The sequence below is a fragment of the Bombina bombina genome, chromosome 2 (genome assembly GCF_027579735.1).
Source record: "Bombina bombina isolate aBomBom1 chromosome 2, aBomBom1.pri, whole genome shotgun sequence".
NCBI classification, from domain to species: Eukaryota; Metazoa; Chordata; class Amphibia; order Anura; family Bombinatoridae; genus Bombina; species Bombina bombina.
Genome location: NC_069500.1, coordinates 594,637,447 through 594,651,163, shown reverse-complemented (window position 1 = coordinate 594,651,163; position 13,717 = coordinate 594,637,447). Strand labels below are relative to the sequence as shown.

At 39.4% G+C, this 13,717-nt stretch overlaps 1 protein-coding gene across 1 annotated transcript in view; it reads right to left on the bottom strand.

Moving 5' to 3' along the window:
* Window positions 1-13,717, bottom strand: part of LOC128647190 (uncharacterized) — a 106,499-nt gene that overhangs the window by 29,165 nt on the left and 63,617 nt on the right. Inside the window, exon 5 of the mRNA XM_053699974.1 lies at window positions 2,083-2,175. Coding sequence (XP_053555949.1) covers window positions 2,083-2,175 — 93 coding nt within the window. The remainder of the gene's footprint in view (window positions 1-2,082; window positions 2,176-13,717) is intronic.

The window sequence follows — 13,717 nt, the reverse complement described above, 5'->3', positions numbered from 1 at the left end:
TTAACCCCTAATCCGCAAAACCCACACAACGCAATAATTCTAATAAATCTATGAACCCCTAATCCGCCAAGCCCCCACAACGCAGATAACTAATTAAATTACTAAGACCCCTAACCGAACACCCCCTAAAATAGCCGCAATTACCTAAATAAAAAAATACTAAGTTACAATTAAAATAAAAAACTAACATTACTAAAAAATAAAAAAACCTAAGATTAAACTAATATAAGAAAAGTCTAACATTACATAAAATAATAAACCAAATTATCAAAAATAAAAAAATTAAACCTAATCCCTATGAAAATTTAAAAGCCCCCCAAAATAAAAACACCCCCTAATCTAATACTAAACTACCAATAGCCCTTAAAAGGACCAATTGTAGGGCATAGTCCTAAATTAAACAGCTCTTTTACCTTAAAAAATACTAAGTCCCCCATCTAACAGTAAAACCTCCCACCCACCAAACCCCCTAAAATAAAAAACCTAACACTAAAAAATCCTAAACTAACCATTGCCCGTAAAGGGGCATTTGTATGGGCACTGCCCTTAAAAGGGCGTTCAGCTCTTTTACTGCCCTTAAAAGGGCATTCAGCTCTTTTAAGAGTGCCCAATAAATCCCTAATCTAAAAAAAAAATAAAAAAAAATCCTAAATCTAACCCCCAAATAGGTACTCATTGTTCCTGAAGTCCAGCGGAGAAGGTCCTGTTCCAGGCGGTGAAGTCTTCTTCCAAGCGCCAACATCTTCTTCCAAGCAGGGACCACTTCCTTCTTCATCAAGGACCAATCCGGCGTGGAGCCGAGATGAGCGCGGAGCAGGACCGGCGACCGTGGAGCCATGGAGCGTGGAGGATCCTTTACGTACGATAGCTGCGGTACATTGAATAGTGAATTCAAGGTACGCATTTAAATATGGCGTCCCTTGCATTCCTATTGGCTGATTTGATTAATCAAATTCAAATCAGCCAATAGGATGAGAGCTACTGAAATCTCGCCCCTTGTTGCCAATATATCAAAAATGGTTATTCATATATTAATATGTCTACCTATATCTGATGTTATTTTGGTAAAATATATATCTATACCTATAAATATTGGTATATATATACACATGATTATATATAGGTATAGATATATACAGATATATATAGGAAAGTGCAGAACATTGGAATGTGAAATACTTACAGTAAATTCATAGTTAAACATTTTTATTTAAAATTTTAAAAATATTGCATAAATATGATTTTATATGTTTTCATCTTCTTAGCTTCAAAAGGTTCCAATGCACTTGGTACAGGTATGTACATATGCATTTATGTGTTTACATGTGTACATTAGTTGATAAATACATATATACAAATATAAATACATATGTACATATATATGTATATATATATATATTTACATACATATCCATCTTTAGACATATATATGTATCTCAAAGTTGAAGCCCTTTGCTTGCCTTTTTTTCTAACCCCTGAGATCTCATATCTTTGAACTCTTATTACTTTTGTTTGCAATATTTTTTTAAAAATATTTTTTATTAGTTTTATTATGAGTGTAACTGTACTTTGTAGTGTATTTTTATGTGTTTTATGCTCTAAAGTCGTGGTAATCATTCTAGCGTGAATACGATCGCTTTTACTTTAAACACGTAATACAAGCAGTACGTCCAAAGAGTGCAAGTGTTCGCGATAAACCCCTTATAGCAAACACGCAAATGATTGCACTCCACTCATAATCTGGCCCAGTATCTATCTATCTTTCATGTATCTGTCTATCTATTTATCTATCTTTGTTCACAGACATATATATATATATATATATATATATATATATATATATATATATATATATATATATATATATATATATATATATATATATATATATATATATATATACCAAATGCTGGGCACAAGCTGTAGCACCTTGGAATATAACACATAGGACAATAGATGGATATGTTTGTTACTTAAAAAGGTATTTTGTGCTGAAATTGTTGTTCAATGTTCGAGTAAACAAAATGGCAATCTGATTGCATTACATATGTTTTAACTACCAGACTCTAAAATAATATTTACCTTCTCACATTCCATTTGCTCTTTTAACTCCATAAGCTGAAATAAAATAGAAGCTTTTTCTTGAATCAGGTGTTCCTTTTCTTTTTCCATATCCTGTAATTACATGAAGCTGTATTTAATTTTTTTTTAAATTTATTTACAGATTTGAAAAAAGGCTAAATAAAAATGTGCAAGATTTGACTAGTGCTTTGTGGGCTGCAGTTAAACAAATGTTACAAACTTCTAAGCATTAACATTGGAAATACAGTGAGAATAACACAAATGCATCTGAAAGTTTTTTTTTGTTTTTTTTTAAATGTTTTTATTGAGAGCTTCATACTTCATAACAACAGCGATCATCATATTCACAAAGAACACAAAAATACAAAGCATATATTTCCAAATATTACTAACAGACACAGCTTTCTATCCAAATATCCAATCCAGAAATTACAACTCCTGTTCAATGAATATCCATTGCCTACTCGGCAATAAAGAAAAAGAAAGAAAGAAAAAGAAAGAAAGAGAAAAAAAAAAAGAGAGAAAGGGGAAAAGAGAGAAAAAAAAAAAGGGGAAACTCGCTATATACGCTATCTATTACCACAATTTATAATCGTTTGCCAGCCCGTCCCTGACAGAGAGGCATCTGAAAGGTTTGTACAATTCATAGAGGCCTATTTATCATATGTCTGTCGGACCTGATCCGACAGTGTGGATCAGGTCCGACAGACATCGCTGAATGCGGAGAGCTCACAAGAACTGCTGGTGCAACGCTGCTCCCTACAGACTCGCGGCCAATCGGCCGCCAGCAGTGGGTGTCAATCAACCCAATCGTACTCGATCGGGTTGAATTCAACCAATAGGATTGAGCTTGCATTCTATTGTCTGATTGGAACAGCCAATAGAATGCGAGCTCAATCCTATTGGCTGATTGCATCAGCCAATAGGATTTTTTCACCTTTAATTCCAATTTGTTGATAGAATTCTATCAGTCAATCGGAATTCAAGGGATCCCATCTTGGATGATGTCACTTAAATGAAAGTTCATTCGAGAAGAGCCGTCGGAAGAAGAGGATGCTCCGCGCCGGATGTCTTCAAGATGGAGCCGCTCCACGCCGGATGGATGAAGATAGAAGATGCCGCCTGGATGAAGACTTCTGCCCGCTTGGATGAGGATGGATGTCGGGTCTTCAAAAACTGTAAGTGGATCTTCGGGGGTTAGTGTTTGGGTGGAAAAAGAGCTAAATGCCCTTTTAAGGGCAATGCCCATCCAAATGCCCTTTTCAGGGCAATGGGGAGCTTAGGTTTTTTTAGATAGGTTTTTATTCGGGGGGTTAGGTTGTGTGGGTGGTGGGTTTTACTGTTGGGGGTTGTTTGTATTATTTTTTTACAGGTAAAAGAGCTGATTTCTTTGGGGCAATGCCTCGCAAAAGGCCCTTTTAAGGGCTATTGGTAGTTTAGTGTAGGGTAGGGGTTTTTTTTTATTTTGGGGGGGCTATTAGATTAGGTGTAATTAGTTTAAATATTTGATCATTTCTATTTTTATTTTGTGTAATTTAGTGTTTGTTTTATTCTGTAATTTAGTTAATTGTATTTAATTAATGTAATTTATTTAATTGTAGTGTAAGGTTAGGTGTTAGTGTAAGACAGGTTAGGTTTTATTTGACAAGTAAATTAGTATTTATTTTAGCTAGGTAGCTAGTAAATAGTTAATAACTATTTACTAACTCGTCTACCTAGTTAAAATAAATACAAACTTAGCTGTGAAATAAAAATAAAACCTAAGATAGCTACAATGTAACTATTAGTTATATTGTAGCTAGCTTAGGGTTTATTTTATAGCTAAGTATTTAGTTTTAAATAGGAATTATTTAGTTATTAATAGTAGGTTTTATTTAGATTTATTTTAATTATATTAAAGTTAGTGGGCGTTAGGGTTAGACTTAGGGTTAGGATTAGGGGTTAATATCTTTAGTATAGTGGCGGCGACATTGGGGGCGGAAGATTAGGGGTTAATAACTTTAGTATAGTGGCGGCAATTTTGTGGGCAGCAGATTAGGGGTTAATAACAGTAATGTAGGTTGCGGCAATATAGGGACAGCAGATCAGGGGTTAATAATATTTAACTAGCGTTTACGATGCAGGAGTGCGTCAGTTTAGGGGTTAATATGTTTATTATAGTGGCGGCGATGTCCGGAGCGGCAGATTAGTGGTTAATAATTTTATTTTAGTGTTTGCAATGCGGGAGGGCTTCGGTTAATAGGTAGTTTATGGGTGTTAGTGTACTTTTTAGCACTTTAGTTATGAGTTTTATGTTACGGCGTTGTAACATAAAAGACATAACTACTGACTTTCAGTTTACATTATGGATCTTATAGTTTTAGGCTGTACCGCTCACTTTTTGGCCTCCCAGGCAAACTCGTAATACCGGCGCTATGGAAGTCCCATTGAAAAAGGACTTTTGGAAAGCTGTGATAGTTACGTTGCATTCCGGCCAAAAAAGTGTGCGTTGCATTCCGGCCAAAAAAGACTCGTAATACCAGCGGTAGTGAAAAAGAGCCATAATGCTGCTTTTTCACTCATACCCCAAAACTCGTAATCTAGCTGATGGTTATTTTGCCTGCTCACACCAAAAGTTAATCCTGAAAATCTGGCCTGCTAGGGAGGCCTGAGAACAGGTTTGAAAACCAGTGTTGTAATTTCAATGGTCTAACACATCACAACAGCTATCAAACTTTATATGGAATATCTTTTACATTACCTATTATTATTTTTTATCTCAATATAATTATTTTTATACAACTTTAGAACCTGCCTCTTATTTTTTTACTATATACCACTTCTCATTAGCTGTATCACAATATATTTTTTTATATGTTTTTTCTAATTCTCCCAATATTATCTGAAATGAATAATCTGACTTCTTGTTGATATTTCTCACTTTTTTGCATGAAGGATATGTTTCCATTTATCATTCTGTAGGAGAACAAGAATTCCAGCTAGGAAACCTGTGTGCTCCCATTTGGGGCCAGCAAGGCAGCAGTTGCTGCCTGCATTTGTCTTTGCACGTGTGTTTACTTTTGCTGCCCCCTCCCCTTGCATGTGCTCAACCAGTTAGGTGAGAACAGATCTTGTCAATCAAGCAGTCATTCTGGGAAGGTTTATGTTCATCACCTCTGAGGTGGTGAATGCCTTAAAGGGACATGTTACGCAACACAGTTTATTTATCAAAAATGCAACATTTTATAAGGTATATCTAGGTTTTGCTTTATTTAAAACCAGGTAACATGTGCTGCTAATTTTTTTTACAGTGAGCTGCATGTTTAAAAATAAAATAGCCAGTCAGAATCCTGTGATCTTGTGGCATTTAACAATAATCTTGCAACATTTCATAGTAAACTTGCTTAAAGGGGGAGGGAAATAAAAGTACTGTGCCTACACATGTGTAAGAAATGTTTTAAATATTTATGGAATACATCTACAGAGGTAGCTACTTTCCTAACTTAGATATATTAATGGAGAGTGGGTCCTGCAATAATGTAATTCAAAAGGCAAATGATTATGCAAGGTCTCCCTACACCCAAAGACACATACTGGTCTGGCAGTTAGAACTATTTTACAGTTAGAACTAGTTTTAGATAGACTGCTGAGAGTGGACATTGGAAGAGGCAGCAGTTCTGGAGGCTATTGAGAGAGGAAGTCTGGGAGGGAGCATTAATCCTGAACAATTCAAAGTGGAATTTTGTGAACAGAGCAGTATTTGAAGATACTGAGAGAACCTTAGATCAGAGTTCAGTCTTTTAAAGGGACATTTAACACTAACTTAATTTTATAACCATAGAATTGAGGTTATTCCCCACACTCTCTATTCATGGGTGCCGCAATGTTGAATATTTCCCTATGTTCCAGTGCTGACCTGTATACTTATGTCTAGTTACTCTCCTTCAGACACTTGTAGGGTAACCTAGGTTCCATAATGGCAGCACCCATGATTAGAGGGAGGTGCATGAAATGTTTTAAAGGGACTGTAAACAAAAAAATAATGTTACATAAAAATAGTCAGAAATGAAAAAAACGTATTTGCGCTAGTGTAGACACACAGCTACAACATATATCCAATAACTTTAAGTAATGTACAATTAAGACACAGGATAAAAAATAAATTATAAGTATTTTTTAAAAAAAACATATATTGCCTATGAAATGGAATACTATAAATAGAAACACTATGTAAGAATATAGCTAAAAGAAGTAATTAAAAATATATCATATAATTTAATACACTGATGAATTAATATAACCAATTAAACAAATTTAACAAACAATATTTCATATTAAAAATGGGTATCCCAACCACATAACGTAAGACATAAAACATAAAACATACAACAAATAAGTCAAAGAAATCAGACCTTATTGTGAAAGCTGAAAAGAAGAGGCAGAGGAAAGGAAAGTGGAAACCCAATAGGTGCACAGATACAAAACAATCACAAATAAAAACTAAAATGGGACTCGTACAAAAAATGTATAAGAGACACTAAAGAAATAATAACACAGCAGCAAATGAAATGCAATGAAAATAGCACTAAAAATATAACAGAGCAAAAATAGAGCAACACTAAAAACAAATGCCCACAAATAACATGGAAAACTGCAATGGAAAACTGCAATACAATTGCAGAACACAGAACTTGAATGAGATTGCAGAACACGAAAGTCCACGAAAAAGGTAAATATAGCGTCTTTGAGGGAGCTTAGCTATTTTGAATATTACAATCCTCTCTTGAAAGTAAACCGGAATCAGCAGTGTGCAATATGAATGCTGTTTGGACAATGCAGTATGGATGCTGTATACACAATGTCCTCTGAGGAACTGAAAAGAGAAAAACTTTTCTCAAAATAGTGTTGAAATAATCAAATACAGAGTATATCCAAACTTACAGTATAAAACTCTGCTATCCACTCCCACTGCAGTCCTCTTGCTGAAGAACACGCCGTCTGTGGAATCGGAAAAGTTCAGCTTTTTCAGCCTTTTTGGCTTCCGCTTTTAGGAGCCGGTAATGGAGTCTCGTGTGTCTGAATGTTCAGACTACGGTGGGCTGCATCCAGAAATACAGAAGCAACGCGTTTCAAAATAGTCTTTGTCAAGCTTCTGTTGAAAGTTTGCAAACTACCTTCATATATAGCCGATTAAATTGTAGAACAAGTGCTAATTAAAAAATCTATCATTATAATATATAAAGCTTGATACGGAAACAGAAACATTTATCAGACACATAATTCATCCATTGTTGTAGACATTGCCAAATATTAAAATAAATGTTGTACATATTAAATAGAAAGCCTAAAGCAATTTAAAAATACCTATAATAGCCTAAAACAGTGAACTAATCAGAGACACTATTCTTATAAAAGGAACACAACACTAGAGAGCTCATTTTTTCTTTCTATAATAACAGTAGGCAGAAGGATAACCTATAGTCTTTATACAAAAGGACTGCCTAAACAGTAGTGATCTATAGTATTATAAACTGACCGCTAGTCTATCTCAAATTAATTAGCTGTAAATTAACCATATAAACATATGTATAGCCTAGCACATAGCTAATTCTAAAACTATATTAAAGTAATCTATATTTAGAAATAACAATAAAAATAACTTTCAACGGGAACTTCCGGTGGGCGGGACGACCGAGTAGCAGCAGCGGTAAAGAGCTCCGTATGCACACAGCCCTAATAAGTGTCTCCGCTGCTGATATTCCACTCCCCGTGACTTCTTTTCTTGCCGGGCTGTCTATTAGTGCCTTGGCTGATCTCCCACACGCAGGACTTGTCATCCGGTCCTGGTCCCCGGGGGCAAACTTAAAGAAAAAGAAAAAGGGCGCGAACAGACGCCATCACTGCGGGGGTCACAGAGCTATCTGATTCCTGATCCCTGCTCAACTATCTCGACACCTCGGCCTTTGGCAGTGCAGCAGAGAGCTCCTCTCCCCTGGGCAACATCAATCCTTCTAGAATTGAATACAGACAGGCACCGCAGGCGGAGGTGAATGGCCCTAGGGCTCAGTACTTTGCTCCCAAGTTTTGTGGGCCTCGGAGCCAGAAGATAATTGTGAGTACGCACATAACACACTGCAGGCTGCCTTGTCTCAACACAAACCACTGAAAATAGGTAAACACTCAGGAGCTAAGGAGATGGGACTGATCTGCTAATTTTGACCACTTTAATAACCCTGCCAACAGCTTGTTTGTTTTTTCTCCTTCTTTGCATCACTGGAGTTAAATGCACACATCACCTGCCTAGAGACTTGCCTCATATATATATACCACTGTGTTGGGTGCGACCTAATAGCACTGTATGCCTCTTCCCCCCTTTTGTCCTTTTCCTTGCTAACTTAAAGGGAGGGAGTGAGACAGAGGAATTTGGAGAGATAACGCAGTTTGCATTTGTCCGGTTACCACTTGCTGACGCACATGGCTGTTTTAAATTTATTATAACAACTCATTTATGCAGGCATCAGACAACATCTAGTTGCTTAACCTCACATCCTCTACCTATAACAGTGGACAAATACTACTAATCTTACTAAACATCATTGTTTTAGACACAAGGACTTAAACCTTAATCGTATCTCACTTTGTGTGGGCCCTATACCTCGCCCTTCCTTAATTGGGCTTATTGAGATCTCCTGTTGCACACACAGCTTGCCAGCACTCTATTTTATGAAAGTTGACGAATATTTCCACAGAATTCCCCACTCTGGGACAGACAATATGAGTTGCAGGTCAAAAACACAAGAAAAGCGGCTGAAACAGGTTGCTGAAACCATCACTCATAACTCCCAACAGGAGGGTGAGGGGAGCTCATCAAGTGACCATGCTGCCTTATTGCAAGAGTTGAAGGCTCTTTTCTTACCTAAAATGGACAACCTACAGGCAGGGGTGGACACGCTTACTTCTGAAGTGCGTGCCTTTTCTACTCGCTTGAATCATGCGGAGCAAAGAATTTCTGAGGTGGAGGACAGGCAACAGGAATCTGAAGTATCTCTGAAGAATCTTCTGAAGCAAAACCAATACTTACAAGACAAGGTCGAGGACTTAGAGAATCGCAGCAGGCAAAATAATCTGCGCATAGTAGGGGTACCAGAAACGATTAAAGATAAAGACCTGCTGGATTTTACTGCCTCCACCCTCCCCGCACTTCTTGGCATGCCTCAAGATTGCCTGCCCCTTGACATAGAGAGAGCCCACCGCATCGGTCCTGACAGACATCTAGAGAACTCTAAAGAAAGACCGCGTCGGGTGATTTTCAAGTGTTTAAACTACCAAGACAAGATCACGATACTACGCGCTTATAGAGGTACAAAAGAAGTCAAATATGAGGATCACCGTCTCTTACTTTTTCAAGACTTCTCTGTGGAGGTCACTAGAAGACGTAAAGACTTTGCACCACTCTGCTCCCTCCTTCATGAAAAGGGTCGTCGATTTGCTCTCCTGTACCCAGCTAAGCTTAGGTTGCAGACGGCTTCTGGGCCTAAGATTTTCCACTCCCCTGCAGCGGTACAGGCTTACTTATCGTCTGAACGAAGACAGGACAATGGCTGAAATATTCTCTAATGATAGTTTGTATTTTGTATCTGTGAAACATAATTCGTGTGTCTTTACATGATGTGTACTTTTCTTTTTCAGGTATTGTTTTTTCTTTTTTCCCTTGTTATTATAGACAAGGGAGATCAAATCCATGCTCTAATACCACATTTTGGCTCAGGTTTCCCAGCCCAAAGCTGTCAGCCTAAACTCTCCTATCTACTTTGGCTGAACCCATCTCCTGGAGAATACCCGGGGTGCCCTTTTCTGCACGCTAATTCCCCTTTGGTCCCCCCTTCTAGCTTTGGGCACCTAATAGTTCTGTGTAGCCTGATCAGGGCTTTTCCTCTCTGCCTGGTAGGCGTGCTGGTTAACATATCTCAGTTCCTTTTCATTGCCCTTTTAGAATTACTATCCCATGTTATAGTTCATTGGAGCCACTGCCACCCCTTGGCTCAGAATCCTAAATGCCCCATACCCTACTTAGGGCATACCCTGCTAATGTCTTTTTATCTTGGTTGTCATGTTCTTCATGAGATATGGTTACTGTTTCATACTAAAATGTTTATGCCAGAAATGTCATTGTACTGCTTACATGTGCCTTTTTTTTTGTCTCCCTCTCAGCTTCTATCATGAGGAGTCCCGGGCCCCCCTGGGCTTGCCCTCCGCAGACCACTTCATCTGGACTTCTGACATACTCTTACTACTAACGGCTTATCACAGTGAGTCAACTTGGGTACAATATGGTGCTTGGGGGCTGCTATTCCTTCTTCTTTGCAGGAACACGCTACCTTCCCCACTCAGGACGACAATAGAGCACACTTTCTTTACAGTCTAACACACGACCAGAAGGTAACTCTTTGTCTAATACTAGCATTCTTACACTATCTCTATGGCAGTACCTGTTAGAATAGTTTCTTGGAATGTGGGAGGCATTACATCACCTGCAAAGAGAGGTACTATCTTACAACATTTAAATTCACTACAGGCTGACATAGCATTGCTTCAGGAGACTAGACTGACGGCAGACGAACACGATAAGCTAAAGAGGCGTTGGGTAGGTCAGGCACTATACTCTCCAACAGAGGGCAGAAAGAGAGGGGTAGCTATTTTGGTTAGGAAGGGTCTCCCAATTTCCTTCTCGCAGGTTGACATTGATCAGAAAGGCAGGTATATTATAGCTCTGTTGCAAATTCATCAATTTACCTACACCATTTGTAATATATATGGCCCGAACGAGGTTAACCCCAATTTCTGGTCAACTTTACTGGCAAAATTACTAACCTACAATGCCCCGATGATTATGGGAGGGGATTTTAACCTGGCCCAGGCTGTCCCTCTAGATAGATTTAAAGACCCTTCAGTACTAGGTCACATGACACAACGTACCCCACATAGCAGAGAGGTAACTCTAATTAGCTCTTTTAAAGAGACACTGGACTTGGTAGATGTCTGGAGAACAAAAAATCCAGAGGAAAGAGACTTCACTTGCCTATCTAAGACACACCATACAATGTCAAGGATAGACTACTTCCTTACCTCTTCAACATTAACACCTCAAGTTCACACCAGTACCATAGCACAGATTACAATCTCGGACCATGCCCCTATCACACTAGTATTGCAACCTACACCAAGGACCCCCCCTAAGAAATCTTGGAGATTCCCCACGTATCTCTATAACAACATAAATTTTCGCAACCACTTAAAGTCCTCATGGGTACACTATACGTCAGACAATAGTACACATAAAGATGCCCCCGACCTATTCTGGCATGCCTCTAAGGCGGTAATGAGGGGTTGCATCACGGCCTTTACGGCCCAATACAACAAAAACAACAGACGTATTGATGGTGACTTTCTGGCGCAGTTAACCGCGGCGTACAATGACTACCTTTCTGACCCCTCTCACGCATCTCAAAAAAAGTACTACGAGCTTAAGCAGGCCAGGGACACGTTTTTAACTCAACAACATCTCAAATTTGACATACATAGGCAGGGTAGATATTTTCGCCAGGGTAATAAATCTGGTAAGCTCCTGGCCAAACTAGTTCATTCTTACCGCCCCAAATCCTATATAGCGGCTATAAACTCCCAGTCCAAACTGACTTCAGACAATAAAGACATTATGTTAGAATTTGTTAAGTATTATAAGGAACTATACACTAGCCAGACAATAGACCATGAGGCAAAGTTGAGATTCTGGGGCTCGGTGCAGTTACCCACTATCTCTGAGGAGCAAAAATCGGCCCTTAATGCCCCGATCCATGTACAAGAGATTATCAAAGCCATACGACATAGCAAATTAGGGAAGGCCCCAGGCCCAGACGGGCTGCCATCTGAATATTTCAAGCTTTTGAGTGAGGAAATGGCTCCCACTTTAGCCTCCCTGTTCACAGCATATCTGGAAGGGGCATCACGATTAGATAAGCGTTTCTCAGAAGCGAACATTTGCCTGATTCCTAAACCTGACAGGGACCATACCCAGACCTCATCATACCGCCCAATCTCCCTTCTTAATGGAGATTACAAACTTCTTACAAAGATCCTAGCTGACCGTCTAGCGACGGTCTTGCCGTCTGTCGTACACATGGACCAGACAGGCTTTGTAAAAGGGAGGTCCTCGGTACTTAATATCCGGAAAGTCCTAGCCATCTCTTCACATTATTGGTATAATGCAACATCGCAAACCCCATCCAAATTGCCAGATGCGTGCCTTTTGGCACTTGACGCGGAAAAGGCATTTGATCGGATTGAGTGGGATCATTTGCACACCTCCCTAGAACGATTCGGAATTTCGGGTTGCTTTGCTGACTTCCTCCGTACACTGTATCAGGTCCCCATGGCATCCCTTATAGTTAATGGAGAGCTTTCCCCCTCTTTTACACTTCAAAGGGGAACTAGACAGGGCTGCCCCCTTTCCCCCCTGTTGTTTGATCTGGCCATAGAGCCCCTGGCCTCATACATTAGACAACATTGTGCAGGACTTGATGTGCTTGGACATAAATATCATCTCTCATTATACGCAGATGACCTGCTCCTGTTTGTGGGCGACCCCAGTAACAACCTCCGGCCCCTCCTGGATACCATCAAGATATTCGGGTCCTTTTCGGGGTATAAAATCAATGTTGATAAATCGGAGGTGACCTGGTTGCAGAACCTCGGTGACACCACACTGTCGGGCAGTGGCCTCAGGGTCACAGAGGGATCCTTTAAATATCTCGGGATCCTTTTACACATTGATCCCACGAAACTATACCACCTCAACCTCACAGGAGTCATTGCAAACATCAAACAATTATTGTCAGGTTGGACAAGGCTCCCCCTGTCCCTTTCGGGGAGGGTTCAGCTTTTTAAGATGATCGCCCTTCCTAAGCTCCTCTATCCGCTACAGATGTTACCTCTTCTATTGACACACAAAGATGCTGCCTCTCTCCAGACCTCATTGGGTCGCTTTATCTGGCAAGGGAAAAAGCATAGGATAGGTAAAAAGTATCTTTTTATGTCCTCGAGTGAGGGTGGGCTCCGCCTCCCAAACATTATCTGGTACAACTGGTCCACATTGTCTAAGATTGTCTTGGACTGGATGGTAGGGAATACATATTTCACCGTCCCTGAGTTAGAGGGTGGTCTTATTAGGCCCTTACATCTTGCTTTCCTGCCCCACTCACCTCTCAAATCGCTTCCTTTATCCATACAATCTCATATATTATTCAAAGATCCTTTGAGGGCGTGGTCCGGGATTTGTAAGCTATGGGGGACACAACATCTAGTGACTAAATATTTGCCGATTCAGGGCAATCTACAGTTCATCCCTGGTTACACGACTGAAGTGTTTGCTACATGGCACCACCGACATCTTACAAGACTCCACCAACTTTTTAACCCACTCACTTTAGACATCATACCCTTCTCTGAATTGCGAAGCTCACACGATCTCCCAGGGACACATAGGTTTGCGTATTTTCAATGCAGGCATTATCTGTATAAACTCATCTCAGACAAGCTGTTGACTACCGAGCCTTCCAACATTGATAAATTGTGTGCTCTAGCTAAGCAGGGCTCTTAT